Source organism: Gymnoscopelus braueri (assembly GCF_963280865.1).
Source record: "Gymnoscopelus braueri genome assembly, chromosome: 10".
In the NCBI taxonomy this organism is placed as follows: domain Eukaryota; kingdom Metazoa; phylum Chordata; class Actinopteri; order Myctophiformes; family Myctophidae; genus Gymnoscopelus; species Gymnoscopelus braueri.
In genome coordinates, this window is record NC_137611.1 from 3,783,823 (window position 1) to 3,802,886 (window position 19,064).

General features: G+C 41.5%; 2 protein-coding genes across 2 annotated transcripts in view; both read left to right on the forward strand.

Moving 5' to 3' along the window:
• LOC308092744 (uncharacterized protein) overlaps positions 1-17,756 on the forward strand; it is a gene marked incomplete at its 5' end in the record, with an annotated part of 21,996 nt that extends 4,240 nt beyond the window's left edge. Inside the window, 8 exons of the mRNA XM_080438845.1 lie at positions 11,685-11,769; positions 12,151-12,253; positions 13,118-13,385; positions 13,992-14,082; positions 14,671-15,661; positions 15,793-15,948; positions 16,282-16,374; positions 16,783-17,756. Of these exons, the coding sequence (XP_080294971.1) occupies positions 11,685-11,769; positions 12,151-12,253; positions 13,118-13,385; positions 13,992-14,082; positions 14,671-15,661; positions 15,793-15,948; positions 16,282-16,374; positions 16,783-17,103 (2,108 nt within the window). The 3' untranslated portion in view covers positions 17,104-17,756. The remainder of the gene's footprint in view (positions 1-11,684; positions 11,770-12,150; positions 12,254-13,117; positions 13,386-13,991; positions 14,083-14,670; positions 15,662-15,792; positions 15,949-16,281; positions 16,375-16,782) is intronic.
• astn1 (astrotactin 1) overlaps positions 1-19,064 on the forward strand; it is a gene marked incomplete at both ends in the record, with an annotated part of 727,677 nt that overhangs the window by 596,931 nt on the left and 111,682 nt on the right. The gene's annotated exons all lie outside the window — the stretch shown is intronic.

Below are 19,064 nucleotides of genomic sequence, written 5' to 3' on the forward strand. Positions count from 1 at the left end.
TTATCTTGTAGAATCGGCCTCGGGTCTTAACGGGTTAGAGAAGCTTTTTTTTGTCTCAATTCCCACTAATGAGGCGTCGTCCTTGTCAGGAACGTTCCTCTACGTATCATTAGGCCTTAACTGTGCTTTATAGCCTGGCTTCCCTGTCACACACTGTAGTCGTGTGTGTGTGCGTGTGTGTTATCACTGTGTGTTACTTGTACCGCGTCATGTTGTTTGACCTGTATAGTACCATGGTGGTTCCCAAACGCTACCTCTACAGTACCTCTCACACTGAGGCCTCACTTTGAAGGTGTTAAAAACGTTAATGTTCATTGAGCAGCTCAACTGGTGCGTTCACACAGGTTTGACACACAGCAATGGTACCTGTAGGTACAGCTGGAGCCAACAGATTAAAAAGCCTAATGAAACGGAACAAAGCCACCATAAGAACGCTGGCTTTTTATCGCATTTTACATCTACGTTTTTATTATGGGACTGCTGCACGCCCTGTTGGTTCTGCAGATAAAGAGGAAGAGGAGGGATGTGATGTTTGTTTGGGAGCGTTTCGGCTCACAACACTTCCTCCTCGTTTACGGGAGATTTAGTGAGAGCTTGCGTGGGAACTCATAGACCCCGTCCCCCCAAACTAGAGGCGTGTGTCTTTCTACCTGAAGTATATTCTATTTTCTTTTTAGTTCCTTCCTGCCTTAACCCATTGAAGGGACATTTCGCCGATTTAGCATCAAACCCTTATTTTTATCTAGGTCTAGGACCCATAAACATGATCCTGGTGTGTTTTTTGTGTTTTTTAGATTTGTATCCATATAAAGTCATTTGACTCATAGTCTCTTTATCTCACCTTATTTCCTGACTACAATGTAGACCACACCCCCACGCAGCCTCCCCTCCCCACAAGGAAGGGCAGTGCCCCAAAGCATTATGGTCATTGTAGTAATGCAGCAGTCCAGTCAAACCCCAGTCAAACACACAGACTTCACACAGATATTTTTCTGGCCATAGGGTGCAAATTTCTAATTTTGCTACTGTTATTTACTACACATATTATTAACATTGAATGACTGTAAGTTCTTCCAGGAGTGAAATGCTCCTTTAAGACCTGAAGCCAATTCTACATGTCTCCTAAATCCCAACAGTATTCTGATATTATTCTTATTTTTCATGTCAAGGACCCCCAGAATTATTGTATTCCGCCGCGGATCCCCATATCCAAATATGTTGTTCCAGGGGATCCCAGAAGCAAAGATTTGAGTGAAAACATTATATCTTTTGAATAGCCAAAGTGTAAAATAATGCTTTTTAGCTCAAATAAAAAAATGACATTCCAGGTCTTAACACATTGATTGCCAAGATATTAAACATAGTTTTCTATCCCCTTGCCAGCGTATAATTACCTCAATCCGATGATATTTGCTGATCAATGGGTACTCTCTCCCGATTGGCTGACATTTGGCCTCCCACCTATTATTTGTCTCTTCATTAAAGAGATGGAGAGACAGGGAGAACCCGGTTACTGAACAAACACTCAATAGCAATGATTACTGTCAGCTATTTAACCTTTTAACAAAAAACGCTTTGTTTTAACCAAAAAATACCTTTAAGTTTTCTGAACCAAAGGCTCTTTAATGCATTCTTTCACCCTGATGGTCTTCTTAGAGGACATTAGTTTAGTTTAGTTTATTTCAGTCAATTTGGTGGTAACATTACAGTAATAGGTAAAAAAGCAACAATAGTTGATCAAGAAAAGATAACCACAAAAAGACCAAAAAGGTATAGGCTGAAGCATTGCTTAATATCCCTACCCATTAGCCATTACCCATTACCCATTAGCCATTACCCATTACACATTACCCATTAGCCATTAACCATTACCCATTACCCATTACCCATTACACCCTCAGGCTCTTCTGTTTCACAGCTTTGTTCAGTGTTTTGCTGACGATAATGCTGAGTGGTGTGTGAGTGAGTGAGGCTTGCTAGTTAAGACACGTTTACGCCCCGAGGGTAATGAAGTGTGGCACAGTAGTGTTTCTTAGAACTTACCAGCTGGCATCACCCCCCCTACCCCCCACACCGAATGGGTCCAGCCGCAGGAGTCTATTTCTGGCGGCGCGGTCCCCCCCCCAACATGACACGAGCCACTACTATGTTTTAATGAGGCCTGATTCCCAGGGCGTGACTACTCAGCATGGGGGCTGAAAAAGTTCCCCAACCCCCCCCCTGCCTGGTGTAAGGGAAGCAGTATGAACATACATGACAAAGGAGTTGTGGACCCCCAGTCTCATTAGTGATGCTCTTGGCTCCGTGCAACACCCCTTGAGCTTAACCCTTCGAGACCGGGAACGCATCTGTGTGTCATTTTTTAGATTTATTTCGCTATTAAAAAAAAAATAGCAGATATACAAGCTCATAGCACTGCACCGGGTGCTGCGCTATGAGCTTGTATATCTGCTATTTTTTGGAAAGAATTGTGAAAATTTGGGCAAATCTTTGCATATATATTTTTTTACATTTGTAACTCATCTTTGCTTCTGGGGGATTCTACAAATGTCTTCTAAATGTATTTATGTTTTTCTTATGTTGCTATATATCAGTGGTTCTCAAACTTTGTTTCATGTCAAGGACCCCCCCAAAAAATGCGTATTTGTCCATGGACCCCCCATCTCAAAATATTTAGTTCCACAGACCCCCAGAAGCAAAGATTTGATTTAGAAAATGTATAAATATATATTCAAAGATTTGCACAAATCTCGATAAAAAAAAAAAAAAGCAGATATACAAGCTCATGTGCCGCGCTATGAGCTTGTAGATCTGCTATTTTTGAATAGCCCAAATAAATCAAATAAATTGACACAGATGCGCTCCCGGTCTTAATGGGTTAAATATCTGCCACTGGCCAGCGAGGAACCATCACTCGCGTGGCACACACACACACACACACACACACACACACACACACACACACACACGCGCACAAACACTCACACACACGCACGCACGCACGCACGCACGCACGCACGCACGCACGCACGCACGCACGCACGCACGCACGCACGCACGCACGCACACACACACTCACTCACTCACTCACTCACTCACTCACTCACTCACTCACTCACTCACTCACACACACACACACACACACACACACACACACACACACACACACACACACACACACACACACACACACACACACACACACACACACACACACACACACACACACACACACACACACACACACACACACACACACACACACACACACACACACACAACCCGCTGGCTTATACAGTGTACAGTAACGTGGCTTCACATTTCCGCATGTCAAAGCTTAACAAGTTAGATGGCGACCCACTCGTTTGAATTACTCACTTACTCGCTGCACCCTGGGGTCCGTCTGAATTGCTGCAGCACCCTGGGGGTCCGTCTGAATTGCTGCAGCACCCTGGGGTCACCCTGGGGTCCGTCTGAATTGCTGCAGCACCCTGGGGGTCCGTCTGAATTGCTGCAGCACCCTGGGGTCACCCTGGGGTCCGTCTGAATTGCTGCAGCACCCTGGGGTCCGTCTGAATTGCTGCAGCACCAATTACTACAATATGATGCTTCACTTTCTCTATGTCATTTCACATGCTAATGAGCCAGCTAGATAAGTTGAACATCATGCCCCTTAGACTTGCCATTAAGTATCTGCCATTGTGTTCCACTATTATTTTTTTTTGCTAGATTACACCTACGCCTGAATGACTAAAACGTGTCTTCATTAATTGGCACACTGAGAGAGAGAGAGAGAGCAGAGTTCTCGTTCGCCCGCCCGCCCAAAATGCAGGCTTCACTTTGTAACATTCTACACTTTGTAGAATGAGAAGAATGTGCTTGGTGGCATACAAGAATCACGAGGATGTTAATGTCACTAAATGCGTTTTTATACCAATACTTTTGTACTTTTCCTCAAGTAAATTTAGAATTCCGGACTTTTACTTGTAACGGAGTATTTCTACATTGCAAAATTGATCCTTTTACTTCCGCCACTGATGGTACTAGACAGGTCACCAGTGTGCCTTGGCACAGCGTTTGCCAACCACCATGGTACTAGACGTGTTATTATGGATCAAATCAAACCGCAGTTCTATGCAAAACCCGCTGTGATTGGCCAGTAGTCGCTGTGATTGACAGTTCTCGTTTTTTGCAACTATGCCTAAACCCATAGAGGTATAATATAACTAGAGGGCGGATTGCCCCGCCCCCCCAGTGCTCAGTGGCGTTTTGAAGCACCCGCAAGTAAGAAATATTGGTTCCTAGGAACAAATATGGATCTATCCTGGGACCAGACGAATCTGCGAGTGCAAAAAAAGAATTGCACTCTGCGATTTGGGTCTGGCACCGCTCCATAGAGAAATCCGTTTCCTGCTCCAGAAGACGTGGGTAACCAATCAGGGCCCAGTATTAAAATATGCGAGACTGTGATTGGTTGTTGGTTGTAGGTCTAACCAATTGCGTACAGAGCCATGGTTTTGATCCCGCCCCCTTGGAAAAAAAACGTCCTCATAGAGGCACCAGACTCATATCCACGCTGCAGTGATATCGTCTGGCTACGCGAGGCTAATATGGGTCCATTCCATTGGTTCCACGGGTCGTGACTAGAGCCCTGCACGAGCCGAATATGTGGGCCTGTGGCCCGTAGGTGGCGCAATTTTACAGCCCGAGCCCGTCCGAAGCCCGAGACCTCTTTATTTATTTATTACTATTAATTGATTATTTTCGAGCGCGCGCACCACAGCCAGCGCAGCAGCAGCCGGCTGCACTCTGGCGCTCTGATAAACAAACCCACAACCACAAGAAGTCAAGACAGCAGCGTCATGATCCTCACCCAGCCAGCAACAACAACAACAAAAGAGTACGGCCTACCTTTCTTTGAGGTAAACTGTGAAGAATAATATTGCATAAATAGTTCCAATCCAGTGCGTAACACACAAACAAAAACTCCTCATTTTGAGTCACGAGCGCGCTGTGAAGAAAAAGTGTAGGCTTCTAATGTGTGTGCGTCTACTCTGTGCGACATGTGTGTGTGTTGTTGTCACGTGACTACTACTAGCAGCGTGCCTGTAGGCTGCTAGCCTGCTAGTGCTGCTGCACAACCATGAACTATACCGGGGTTTCGCGAGAGGCGGATTATGTTACCAGAGTGAAATTTTCTGCGCAAAATGTTCGGTGAGCCCGAGCCCGGCCCTAGGCCCGATGTTCAAATACAGAAGCGGCCCTAGCCCGGCCCGTTTTGGCGGGCCTGCAGGACTCTAGTCGTGAGGCGTCGTGAGCATGCGCACAAACGGGAGATACACGTGCATGAAGCATTTTCGAGTTCATTCTCAGATTTGACCACCAGGCTTTGCCGCTTCACTGTTCTACCGTGGTTCTGGGGGCTTGCCTAAACCTAACCTTAACCCTAACCTCAGTATAAAACTATGCCTGCCAGGGAGCCAATCAGACACAGGTATAAGGCGGGCCTATCCTATAACGTTGGTGGGATTCATAATCATGCTTCCGGCGTTGCTGTGTGGGAAAGATCCAGGCTCAGGCAGTTCAGTTTTGGATCCTCTACAAACGGCTACTGTAGCTTCTCAGAGTTTTGGTTATGCTCTGTGGTGATTGGTTATGCTCTGTGGTGATTGGTTATGCTCTGTGGTGATTGGTTATGCTCTGTGGTGATTGGTTATGCTCTGTGGTGATTGGTTATGCTCTGTGGTGATTGGTTATGCTCTGTGGTGATTGGTTATGCCATGTGCACTGTAAAATCCAATAGCTATCTTTACTTAGATAAATGAGTTAGCTTTACTCATTTGTTACAATACTAGGTTTAATCAAGTAACGTGTACTAAAAAATATAATTTACTTAATTGTTTTGAGTAAACATATCTTTGTTTACTTGCCCAGAGCGAGTAACATTTAAATGCACTGTGTTTAGTGTTGTTTACTTATTATTTGTATTTTAGAACACTTTCCCAGAACTAGTAACATTTAATTGCACTGTGATTAGTATTGTTTACTTGTTATTTGTGTTTAGAACACTTGCCCAGAGCTAGTAACATTTAATTGCACTGTGATTAGTATTGTTTACTTGTTATTTGTGTTTAGAACACTTGCCCAGAGCTAGTAACATTTAATTGCACTGTGATTAGTATTGTTTACTTGTTATTTGTGTTTAGAACACTTGCCCAGAGCTAGTAACATTTAATTGCACTGTGATTAGTATTGTTTACTTGTTATTTGTGTTTAGAACACTTGCCCAGAGCTAGTAACATTTAATTGCACTGTGATTAGTATTGTTTACTTGTTATTTGTGTTTAGAACACTTGCCCAGAGCTAGTAACATTTAATTGCACTGTGATTAGTATTGTTTACTTGTTATTTGTGTTTAGAACACTTGCCCAGAGCTAGTAACATTTAATTGCACTGTGATTAGTATTGTTTACTTGTTATTTGTGTTTAGAACACTTGCCCAGAGCTAGTAACATTTAATTGCACTGTGTTTAGTATTGTTTACTTGTTATTTGTGTTTAGAACACTTGCCCAGAGCTAGTAACATTTAATTGCACTGTGATTAGTATTGTTTACTTCTTATTTGTGTTTAGAACACTTGCCCAAAGCTAGTAACATTTAATTACACTGTGTTTAGTATTGTTTACTTGTTATTTGTGTTTAGAACACTTGCCCAGAGCTAGTAACATTTATTTGCACTGTGATTAGTATTGTTTACTTCTTATTTGTGTTTAGAACACTTGCCCAAAGCTAGCAACATTTAATTACACTGTGTTTAGTATTGTTTACTTGTTATTTGTGTTTAGAACACTTGCCCAGAGCTAGTAACATTTATTTGCACTGTGATTAGTATTGTTTACTTGTTATTTGTGTTTAGAACACTTGCCCAGAGCTAGTAACATTTAATTGCACTGTGTTTAGTATTGCTTTTTTACGTTATTTTTAAAAAAATCATTTTTAAATAAGTTACAGGAGTGATATGAAATGTGAGCTTACCATAATCACAGTAATCCTTAATCATATTCCATCATATTCAAGGGCTTTTGCAGAGAAATGAGACAGACTCCAGTCACTTTCAAATTAGAGCACTGAGGGCAGGTGTGCAGGTCCAGCTGACGCTCGTTGACACTCGTTACTGTTATAGGCATCGAAGCAATTATGCTTCTGCACTGTCAAATAGGCCTACATCTAATCTAAGATTAGTGGGACTCATTCAAATGACAACCAGTGAGTCCCGGGACTCACTTTATTGAAGGTCTAACAACGTCACTGTATTATATTAGATTTATTAGATATTATATTGATATTATAGACATTTTATTTTATTAGATGATGTTGTTACCTTACAATGAGTTGACTTTTGGTAAGAGAGCCTCACAAGTGTGGATACCACATGTCACAAATAAGTGACTGGCATTATGCCATCTAGGGACCTTAAGTAGAATCCTCAGGGCATCATTGTATGCCACCTTAAGCCTCCGCATACTACCCTTCTTGTATGTGCACCACAAGAAGGCTGTATACATGGGAGTGCAAAATGCTTTAAAAAGTGCACACTTGACAGGATCAGAACACACACTGAACCTGCAAAGCAGCATATTGGCCTGGGCATAAAGTATGCGGCACATATCTCTATCATCTTGGATATTGTCAGTAACAATGTGTCCCAGATACTTGATTTCCTGGCACACAAATAGATGACTGTCACATAGGTAAAAGGCTAGGAAAGACGATTTATTGTCCTCATGGCTTCTCATAATCATACTCTTTTTTGCATTATAATTTATGTCATGATCATTGGCATACTTTGAGCAAACTTTCAATAGCTGCTGTAACCCTCCACTGTAAGGACTTAGCACGACCAGGTCATCAGCGTACACCGTACATAAGCTGATTGATGATAGAGTTACCTATCAGACAGCCCATATTGCACTTGTTTAATTCAATGGATAGATCATTCATGTAAACGTTGAATAAAACGGTAGACAAAATCCTCCCTTGGCGTACACCATTGCTAACTGAGAAATGGGCAGATGTAACATTACCCCATTTGACCTGCATTTTCTGATTTGCATACCAAAACACCAGTATACGTACAATGTGTCTAGGTGTGCCTCTATCAAGCAGCTTGTGAAACATGTTTTAGTGGTTAATCCTGTCAAAAGCTTGAGACACATCAATGACAATGAAGCATGAAGACAGTGGAATTATGGCTACTGTAGCTGGCAATCAGTTCTTTAAGTGCAAAGATGCATAAGTCTGTGCCGTGTTTCTTTAAATCCAAACTGGTTATCTGCAGTCAGGACAAACATTTCAAGGCGCACACGCATGATTGTTTCCTAAACTTTGGAGAGGATGCTGGCCAGAGCGATAGGTCTATTGTTGTCAATGCTGTTGTTTAGTTTACCTGCCTTGTCTTTAAGGACAGCTACAAATTGTACCCATGACCCCATGACCCAACAGACCTGTAAAACACAAGGCCAGTAATGGGCAGATTTTATTGATTGCAAATTTGAGGTGTCCTGCTGTGATGTGATGCATGCCACATGCATTGTTGTCAGGGGTCATCAATTTGTCCGTACACAATATGTCATGGTACTGATTTACTTTGACATTATGGCACATTAGGAGTCCACTAGTAGTGGTTCTCAAGCATCTAATTGTCAAGGACCCCCATAACTCTGAGGCCGCATACACACAGTTAAAACAAGCGCTTTATGGCTGCCTTATGCCTTACGTGAAGCATAAGGCCGTTTCAATTCATTCCCTATGGAAGTCACGTGGTTTGCTGTTTTATGCGTGCCTCACGGCTCTCTGGCTTTATCCCCCCTCCCATAAGGCAAGTCAGCCTTATCAAACCACGTGACTTCCATAGGGAATGAATTGAAACGGCCTTATGCTTCATGTAAGGCATAAGGCAGCCATAAAGCGCTTGTTTTAACTGTGTGTATGGCGTAAGAGTGTACAAATGGAACCAAATGGACCCCATTTGTACACTCTTACAGACCTGTTATGGTCATTCAGGGTTAGCTCTTTATGTGTTTCTGGTAATATTATTGTCTGCTCAATGTCCATGGATTTTTTTAAATTTTGAATAAAATGTCCACCACAAGCCAGCATGGCGATGACCCCTGCTTGTTGTTGCACCCTCTATGTTAGTGGGTAGGGTCCGATGTTTTACTGTTGTTCATTACTTAGACCTCTTTCCAAAAATCATACAGGTCTTTGCTTTGTAGCTTACTAGACAAGTGAGTCTGCTCTCAGAGTGTCTTTTAACAGATCAAACAGCACATTTAAATTTTGCTTTGCTGTGAGTTTCTTCTCCTCAAACAATGAACCTTGTCTAGGCCTACCAGTTTAGTAATATCTATTTATTATTTATATTTTAGATCACTTACCAAGAGCTAGTAACAATTAATTGCACTGTGGTTTAAGTATGGTTTACTTATAATTCGTATTTTAGAACACTTTATATTGATCAGTAACGTCACTCTGGCTGGGCGTGCCTTAATGTGAGCATGCGCAGATTGCACACTGCACACATTTTGAAACAAGTTGCAATCAGATGAGCAGCAACACCTGGGTTGTAATTTGTTTGGAAGAAGGAAGCAACACGTTTTGTTTTCTACAATTAAAGACATTATTTCGTCGATAAGGTAAGTTATCTAGTGTGAATTTGTGTATCTGACTGCTGCCATTATGTTAGTGAACATTTGCCAAACGTTACGTCAATATTGATGACTGGTTTCGACTGGAAATGTTTTTTCCACCACATGAAAACTTAGCCTACTTAAACCTGAAATAGCTTTGGCACTTTCTCCATTACAACCAGTACATCTACATAAACGTTCAGATTTCAAATATAAAGTGCTGACCACACGGCCATGGATGGTACAATTTGAATCGAGTGGGTCTAAGTACCCGTATCTTCAGTTTTGTTCAATAAAAAGCATTTTAATCCGATCGCCGGCAATTTTCTCATAGAGAGATAATGTATCAGAGTGAAATACACCTCCCAACCGATAGGGTCGCGTAGTTGAAAGCATTTGATGACAATTCGGACAAAATGGCCACCAATCGGATTAAAATGCTTTTTATTTAACAATACGGATTATACGGGTACTTAGACCCGCTCGATTCAACTTGTTACATCCATGGCCGCGGGGTAAGCACTTTATATTTTATAATCTGTACGTTTATGAAGACGTATGCGTTTAGATGGAGAAAGTGCAAACACCAGGTTGAACCATGGCTAAGACATGATGCTTCGGCGGACCTCGCACGTCCAACAAATATTGGAGTTGCAAGCTCTCAACGCGTCGCATCCACAACGCGTTGTGACCTTGTAGATCTGCCATTTTCGGCGTGCGACACGCCGTAGGGCGAGATATAAGTGAGGATTTGCATCCACTGTGTAGATGCGTCGCTAAACGAGGCTTGTTGTTGTTGGGGTTAAACAGCGTTTGCAATGCAACTACACTAACGTTGGTGTAGGCTATCCTACACAAGATAACATGCCTTATAGACGCTTTGTGGACACATTTGAAATGGAAATCCATGTTATGTTGCAGGGTTGTGTTGGTGTGTAATTCATTGTTTCTTTAACCATTGGCATGGTGTTAATAGGTCAATAGTGTGGCAGAAATACCCTGTCTTCTGTGTATTTCGTGTAGACAATAAACAGAACAGTGGTTCTCCAACATTTTCATCTTAAGGCCCTCTAAATAGATATGTTTGGATACAGACCCCCATCTGAACCAGGGACCCCCGAAAGTTTGTGTTAATTTTCTTCCAAATAATTCCAAGATTTTTCAAAATTCCTCAAATGGCAGATCTACAAGCTCACAAGCTTGTAGGACAGTTATTTCTGAATATTAGGGTTAATGTGGTCAAACTGATTGTGATGCTATATTGTTTTTTTTGCTGGTGCCCCTCTGGAACCCCTTCAAGGACCCTGGGGGTCCCTGGGCCCCACTTTGAGTACCACTGACATAGCAGACATGTTGTTTTTGCCACTATGTATTGTTGATGTACTTGCATTAGAACATGAGATATAGGTTGAATATCCATGTTGAATGTTTTCCATCATTATCTATTTCCCCCCCCATGTTGAAAACAGGGTTAGGGTTAAAGGAGGAGTTCACCCCAAAAATGACTTATTTTCTATCAATTGCACACCCTATGAAGCCTTGAATCCATGGATTATTTTTTGTTTTTGTCGTATTCCTAAGCTAATAATTTGATTCCCGTCTCCTACCGGCTAATGTATCCGGTAGGAGACACAAAGTAGATTATTTGTGTCTCCTACCGGAAATACACACGGTCATCAAATTATTGTCTTAGGAATGCCACAAAAACAAAAATAAATCCATGAAATCAAGGCTTCATGGGGTGTGTAATTGATAGAAAATAAGTAATTTTTTGGGTGAACTCCTTTAAGGCTATTGTTGTCAGCTCATGGTGCCTTGGGTTAAGCCTGTCACAATTATAATAATATAAATCGCACAAACTGTTGTCACACAATGGGTGTGTTTATCAAAGAGCACTACTGCTTGCATACTCTCTTATAAGCACAGACTCTTAGTGATTTTTTAAAATCTTCTAATTTTACAATTGTTTATATAATGTTTTTTTCTCCTGTGTAGACCCAATCCTTCGATCTAAATTCTCCACACCTGGTGTGGAGAATTTAGGGTGGGATTCCTCAAGAGGAAGAACTGCACACCTCAGGTGGGGGTTTCATTTAAAATAATGGTTAAATAAACAATAATTAACAGTAACTATGTTTCTTAGATGTTAGACTGTTTTTACCCAGGTGCTGAGGTTATGAGTTGGGTCCCTCGGATTCTTTCCTGCTTTCTTCACTGTCCTCTGGTCATAGAGATGCTGAAGGGCAGAGCACTGCACCCCACAGAGCTTAGACCCTAAGGCGGTTACCCTCCGCACAACTTTGGGGTTTCACATAATGCTATCTGGGTGGTTTTCTATCAGCTGACATGAAAAGCATTCTCTGGCAGGGTCAGCCTGTGACAGAGCACTTGGTGTTCAGATAAAACTTGTATTCTCACCATGTGACATTGGTGTAAAATGACTCCTTTGTGTTTTGTATAGGTGCGCAGTTGGAGTCAGCCTGGGCCCTGAACAGGATCACCTCAGCTACCTTCCTGCCAACAGGCACTGCCCATCATCTGACTACAAGGACATCCAGGAACAGGTTGGCACCTTTTAACCCACGAGTTACAGAGCAACATGGGTTTAGTCGGGAATTAACAGTCCAATTGAACTATCAGGGCGATATATGAAAATATGCTTTAGAGGAATGTGACATTGTAACCATATAAGGAGATCCCAATGCAGCTAAAATTGTCTTACAGGAGGTCCGCCCGGGACCTCTCATGTAACCATGAATCAGCCATAACCATGGCACAAATTAGTCAGCTGCATACACCTCTAGTGTAATAGTGTCCATCACCTTACAGCCTGGGTTGTACTGCATACAGCACTAGTGCTGTATGCAGTACAACCCAGGCTGTAAGGTGATGGACACTTTATTACACTAGAGGTGTATGCAGCTGACTAATTTGTTTGCTGATTCCATGATGACACATTTAGGTTAGACAACACTCCATAATTGGGCGTAGCTGCATTGGGAACTCCTTATATGGTTATGGCTGATTCATGCTTACATGAGAGGTCCCGGGCGGACCTCCTGTAAGCCAATTTTAACCCATTCGATCCGGGAACGCATCTCTGTCATTTTAGATTTCTTTGGCTATTCAAAATTAGCAGATATACAAGCTCATAGCGCGGCACTCAGTGCCACGCTATGAGCCCGGTCTTAAAGGGTTAAGACAACATGGGTAAATGTGGTTGCCTCATTGATCCATTTTTGACAAGATGTCCTGCGCTGGAAAATAGCAGACTGGGGCGACACGTTGTGAGCTTGTAGGTCTGCTGTTTTTCGACATGCGACACCGTTATGAGATGAAGTATCACTATCGATCATATCGATCAGGTTTTAAGTGTTGGATGATAATTGCAAGTTTTTCTTTTTCTTCAACTTGACAGATATTTGTAGAGTGATGCAATGAGCGGTTCGTTCAGTCCCACTGCGGCTAGTCCCAACCTGCCTCTGAGGAAGCCCTCCACCACCGCTCCAGTCACCCCGGTCTGCGGTTCGTTCAGTCCCACAGCGGCTAGTCCCAACCTGCCCCTGAGGAAGCCCTCCACCACCGCTCCAGTCACCCCGGTCTGTGGTTCGTTCAGTCCCACTGCGGCTAGTCCCAACCTGCCTCTGAGGAAGCCCTCCACCACCGTTCCAGTTACCCCGGTCTTTTCTAGAACAGGTATCTACAACTGCATCTATCCATTATTTTCTTAGAGATTATTCTATTGATAACTTTTTGGATTCATCGAATAATTGAGGTGGTGATCATCCCGAGATCCCCGTGATTGATTTTTTTTTACATTCACTTATACAGACCAGGGGTCACGCTAGGATTTTAATCTTCCGGTCCTAATGTCCGGAATGATTCAAATTTATCGGACATCTGATAAAAATAAAGGTCATCATTTTTTGTTATGCATTAATGACAAGCAGGTGCGTAAATACAGCCCATCACTTAGGCCTACAGCATGGATTGAGCTATTTGAACATGAACGAGTAATATACACATTTTATATAGCAGGGTCATCTTGCACAAATACATTAATTACCTACATTACCATTTGCGCATGCTGTGTGCATAATGGTTTCTCAATACTCAATTGCGTTTGAACACATTTTCTAATCAAAGGGCACTGCAAAAGAAAGGGCATTTCAGATGAATCCTCCATAACGTGGCTCAGCTGACCTGTTAAAGCAACAAATTATAGACCACTACTCACAGGTTATACTGTAATAAATGATAGACCACTACTCTCTTATGTATGTTTTACTATATGTCTCTCAGGACCTGTTGGTCTTCCTCCCAGAGCCCTGCTGGGAAATGGTCCCAATGACCCCAAAGGAGGAGCCCTGCTGTCTGCCACCGGAGAGCCAAAGTATGAACTTGCATCAAAATCACATTATCAAACTCACACGTTATCAAACTTTGTCATGTCAGGGACCCCCAAATGTACTATATGTATTTGGCCCCGTCTGAAAATATATATTGTGCCAGGGACCTCCAGAAGAGAAGTAATTTCTCTGATGAGAGCATCTTATATAAGATTATCCTGCAGTGTGTGATGCTACCAGATTTAAAAACCGTTAAAGTACCAAAAGTATGTACGCTGTGGGCGCTGGGGGGTGTGTTCTCTCCTCCGCGTCATCAGTGCCCATACCCTGGGTGGGGTTGGTGAAAGGGCCTTTCTGTGTGGAGTTTGCATGTTCTCCCCATGTTCCCTAGGGTAGGTACCCTCACAAAAACATGCAGTAATCCTGGTCAGTATACTGCATTTACGTGCGTACGAGTTGTGCACCAGTGGGGCAGGGTCTCTCACAGTCACACAGCTGTCTGAGCTGAATGATGTTTTCCCCTTATCCTCCTATCAAGTGAAAGGAAATGTGTATGTGACACTAAAGCGTTACATATCATGTTGAATGAGTATATGGAAAGGACACTAAATATATGTTTATTCACTCTGTAGGACCATGGACACCTATAAATTGAGAATCATCATAAATGAACATGACATAAGGAAAGTGACACTGAATAGAAAACCAGAAACGCTTGAAGAGCTGAAGATAAAAGTAACAGAAAAATGCCAGCTGCAGGATGACTTCAAACTTCAGTACGAAGACACTGAATTCCATAATTCCCCCTTCAGCAACCTTGATGACATAGAAGACCTGCCAGATGGAAAAGCTACTGTGAAGGTCATTCCATTGACACTGAACCTGGTGCCCATTGTTGACACTCAACCTGGTGCCTCAGGAGATATCGAGATTCCGTCCACTTCATCCGTTGTTGAGATTCCCTCCACATCATCTTCAGCAACAACAAGACCAGATCATTGGCCAGATGTTTTTGACATTCCAATGTTCCCAGTTGAGGTGGAACACCAACTAAGACAGGCTAATGCTGTGTATCTAAAAGACCAAAAATGCCTCAATCCAAGCTGGCAAATGAAGTATGAAATAAAGAAAAAGCTTTCTGAAGAGATGTTCAAATATTTGGCGTATCCAAAAGAACACCATGTCCATGCTGTGGCTTTAGCTCTCATACGCAAGCATCCCTGCCTGACAGAACCAGGCTCCACAGATGGATGTTCTTCCTGGACAACTAATTTGTACTACAAAATGGGAAACTACCGCAATAAACTGAGAAAATCAGGGTGTTTTTTGGAGGTTGCTATAAATGGAGGGAGAAGAGGTGCCACTGCAGCAAGAGGCCTCAAAAGACCGAAAAGGAATGAGGCAAATTACCTACCGGATCTCCCTGACGGGAAGGATGAAGCTACGCTAGAGCAGCAGAGAAAGCACCTAGTGGAAGAAATGAAAAAACGGAACCCCAGTGCAAGTGGCATTGCTGTAATGATGGACCAGACCTTTGCACTGCGTAGACGGGAGATTGTGGTGGACGAACCTCCAGTGACAACGATGAAGGAGCGGTGGCCAGCTCTTTTTAGAGAGAGACAAGTAAGTACTGTTATTCATAGGCTTTTTGGTTATACCCTATAATAACATGCATGTAATTTTAGGCTTGCACCATACACACTTTCAAATGTATTTAGTCACTGTATTTTGTTCTGTGGTTTGTTGTGTTGTAGGTTTATGCTGAGTTTAACAGGATCACCACCACTCACCTAGAGACGGACTTCTTTGATGCTCTGGATCGTTACACACCACAATTGGTCACTATCTTAAAGTCCAAGAAAGGTGCCATTAGAGAGAAATTGTCCGGAATTGTGCAGAAAATTGATGGGGTAAGTCTACAACATGCTGCTTATATTTGTATTTATCATGACCCAGTTTATGTACAACCTATAACCCCAAATAGTACTTGTATAGCTTCCTGGCTGTATGAGTGTTTTAGTGTTGGCGATTTATAATACATCAAGTGTTGTGATATTGCTAACTATTGATTGTTGTTGATAACTAAATGCTGTGGATTGTACTATTTAAATCACACCTCCAATCAGTAACTGTTCTATGCACTATAAAGCATAAATTGTGGTGACATGTGTCTCATGCTGTAACTGTACTGTAACTTTTGAGGGTCAGATTTTGAACTTTATTTGTTTATTATCCACTTATAGAAACCAGACGTGACAGCGCTGCGTACACTTGTTCTCCGAGGCCTCCCTCTTCTGCTTGGAGAGGACCCCAGCAGTTTCTACAACACTGCCGTGGTAAGTTACATCTTAAAGGTCCAGTGAAATTACATTTTCGTTAATTATATTTTGAATTTTCAGTCTGAAACGGCCTCGCAACCAATCGGAAGGTTCCATCCCTTCAGGCTATAGCACAGTGGAATCTCACTCACATGGTGTGCAGTGTTGGTGTTTATAGCCTGCAAGTGCACGCTGCTCAAGGGAGAGAGAGATGGCCACTATGCAGAATGTTTGTTACCAAGTTGCTTATTTCTAACCTAAAATATTTTCATAGATAACACATTTTACTGTGCTGATTAAGTTTACAGTGAGTAATACACGTCAAAAAACAGTAGGCCTACCAATGTTGATAAAACTTCTAAATGCAGATGTGTGTGAAGTGATCTACATTTCCCTGTTGTAATGTTTTTGTTTGGTTCTATACAGGATTGTGACATCGAAGACGCCTGGACAGAGGTATCGGTCGGATTGCTGACTGTGAGCAGTGAAGATTCACCTCCCTCAGATGGTATCGACCTTAAGCCAGTGTCAACAGCCGTCATCCTCGAAGGAGGTATTGTCATGGATAATCTCCAGAACCTCCCTCAAGCACTGTGCCTGCTGTTTGGCCTGACATATGCACTAAATTTGAACTACCCTAATGATATGAAGAACACTTTGAACTTCATTCAAAGAGTGATGCTTGGCTTGGGAAAGGAAAAACTACCCCCCAAACTGCAAAGTCTTAAAAACCTCCTGTCATTTTAGAAAGATTGTATAGTGGGTCACTGGTAGGCAGGTTGTCCTCAGCCCTCCTTTGAGACAGTAGACTAAAATGCATGCATTTTATTTTTCTCATGCATGAGAAAATGTTGTAGTGATAGGAGTTCTAAATGAAGCCACTTTTATTCATTTTAAGTACTTTAGAGCTGCAAATTCTCAAGACTTTGAATGTAATACCATTAAGTAAAAGTAAGGCACTTTTTTGAAATTGCCAAGTGTTCACATGTTCATGTGTGAAATAATGTTCTCTTTCAAACTGTTATGGGGCTGTCCACACTAAGCATAGCACTTTTGTCAATCATATCGTTGTAGAATTATTTAGTTTAAATACAGTGCAGACATGATCATTTCAGTTGGCAGTTGTTCATGTCTTCCAGAGTTCCAGCAAATCACTCATATTGTCATCATCAACACAGATACTGTTCGTCTTTAGTTGTGTTGAACAGGAGGAGAAGGATGGAGGGGCTACTAGGCTACATTTGCAGTAGCAACACATAAATGTGTGAGGAATTAATTGGCATAATGACTTTGTGGACGAAAAGAGGTTCACAATCATTGGCTACTCTAAATTCTATAAAATAAAATAAATTAAAAATGTGTATATATAGTGCTTGGTGTGGATGGCCCGTTAGGCTTTATTAATTAAACCATTTGTATTACTAGAGCACTTGTCAGTTTGTCAGACCGTTGGTTTGGTCTGCAAAGTTAGTACAGTATTAAATGTTCAGATTTTGTTATATTAAAGGTATAGTTCACCCCAAAAATTTGTTTTTCCTATTGATTAGTCACCCTATGGAGACTTGAATTTTTTTGTCTCATTCCTAAGCCAATAATTCGATGACCAGCGGACCTGTAGGCAGCGGTTTCGGTAGGAGATGCAAAGGAGACTCTTTGTGTCTCCTACCGGACATCAAATTATTGGCTTAGGAATGCGACAAAAAATAGCATGAATTCAAGTCTCCATGGGGTGACTAATCGATAGAAAATTTTCATTTTGGGGTGAACTATCCCTTTAAAGGTCGGGATTTGATTTTTGATTTCCACAATTGTCAGCTTTTATTTAGAAATTGTAAAAAAAAAACATATGTTAGTGATAGGAGTTCTGAACAAAGCCACTTTTATTCCTTTTAAGCACTCTTGAGCTGCAAATTCTTATACTTATAGAATTATATCATTTTTTATACAATTTAGTTCTGTAAAATGCCTTTACTGTACATTTTAAATTGGATGCTGCTGTTTGAGCTCATGTGACAAATTGTTAATTGTTCATATTATTGTCAAGGAATAAACCTACGGTATTCCAAATGTGTTGTCTGTCTAAATGGGATCATGCAAACTTTTAATTTTCATTAATGTAATGGATGAGTAAATGATCAAGGGAACTTTACTAAATAATGATCAAGTGAACTTTACTTAATAATGATCAGGTAACCTTTACCACATAAATGATCAAGTAACCTTTACTAAATAATGATCAAGTAACCTTTACCAAGTCAATGATCAAGTAACCTTTACCAAGTCAATGATCAAGTAACCTTGACTAGTAAATGATCAAGTAACCTTTACCAGTAAATGATCAAGTAACCTTTACCAAGTCAATGATCAAGTAACCTTGACTAGTAAATGATCAAGTAACCTTTACCAAGTAAATAATCAAGTAACCTTTACCAGTAAATGATCAAGTAACCTTGACTAGTAAATGATCAAGTAACCTTTACCAAGTAAATAATCAAGTAACCTTTACCAGTAAATGATCAAGTAACCTTTACCAAGTCAATGATCAAGTAACCTTTACCAGTAAATGATCAAGTAACCTTGACTAGTAAATGATCAAGTAAACTTGACTAGCTGGAACCGATTTCCCAACTTTTTTCTAGTAAGGTTAACTTATTGGATTTTACAGTGTACATTAGTACACTCATACACAGTCTCCCTCTCAGCTGTCC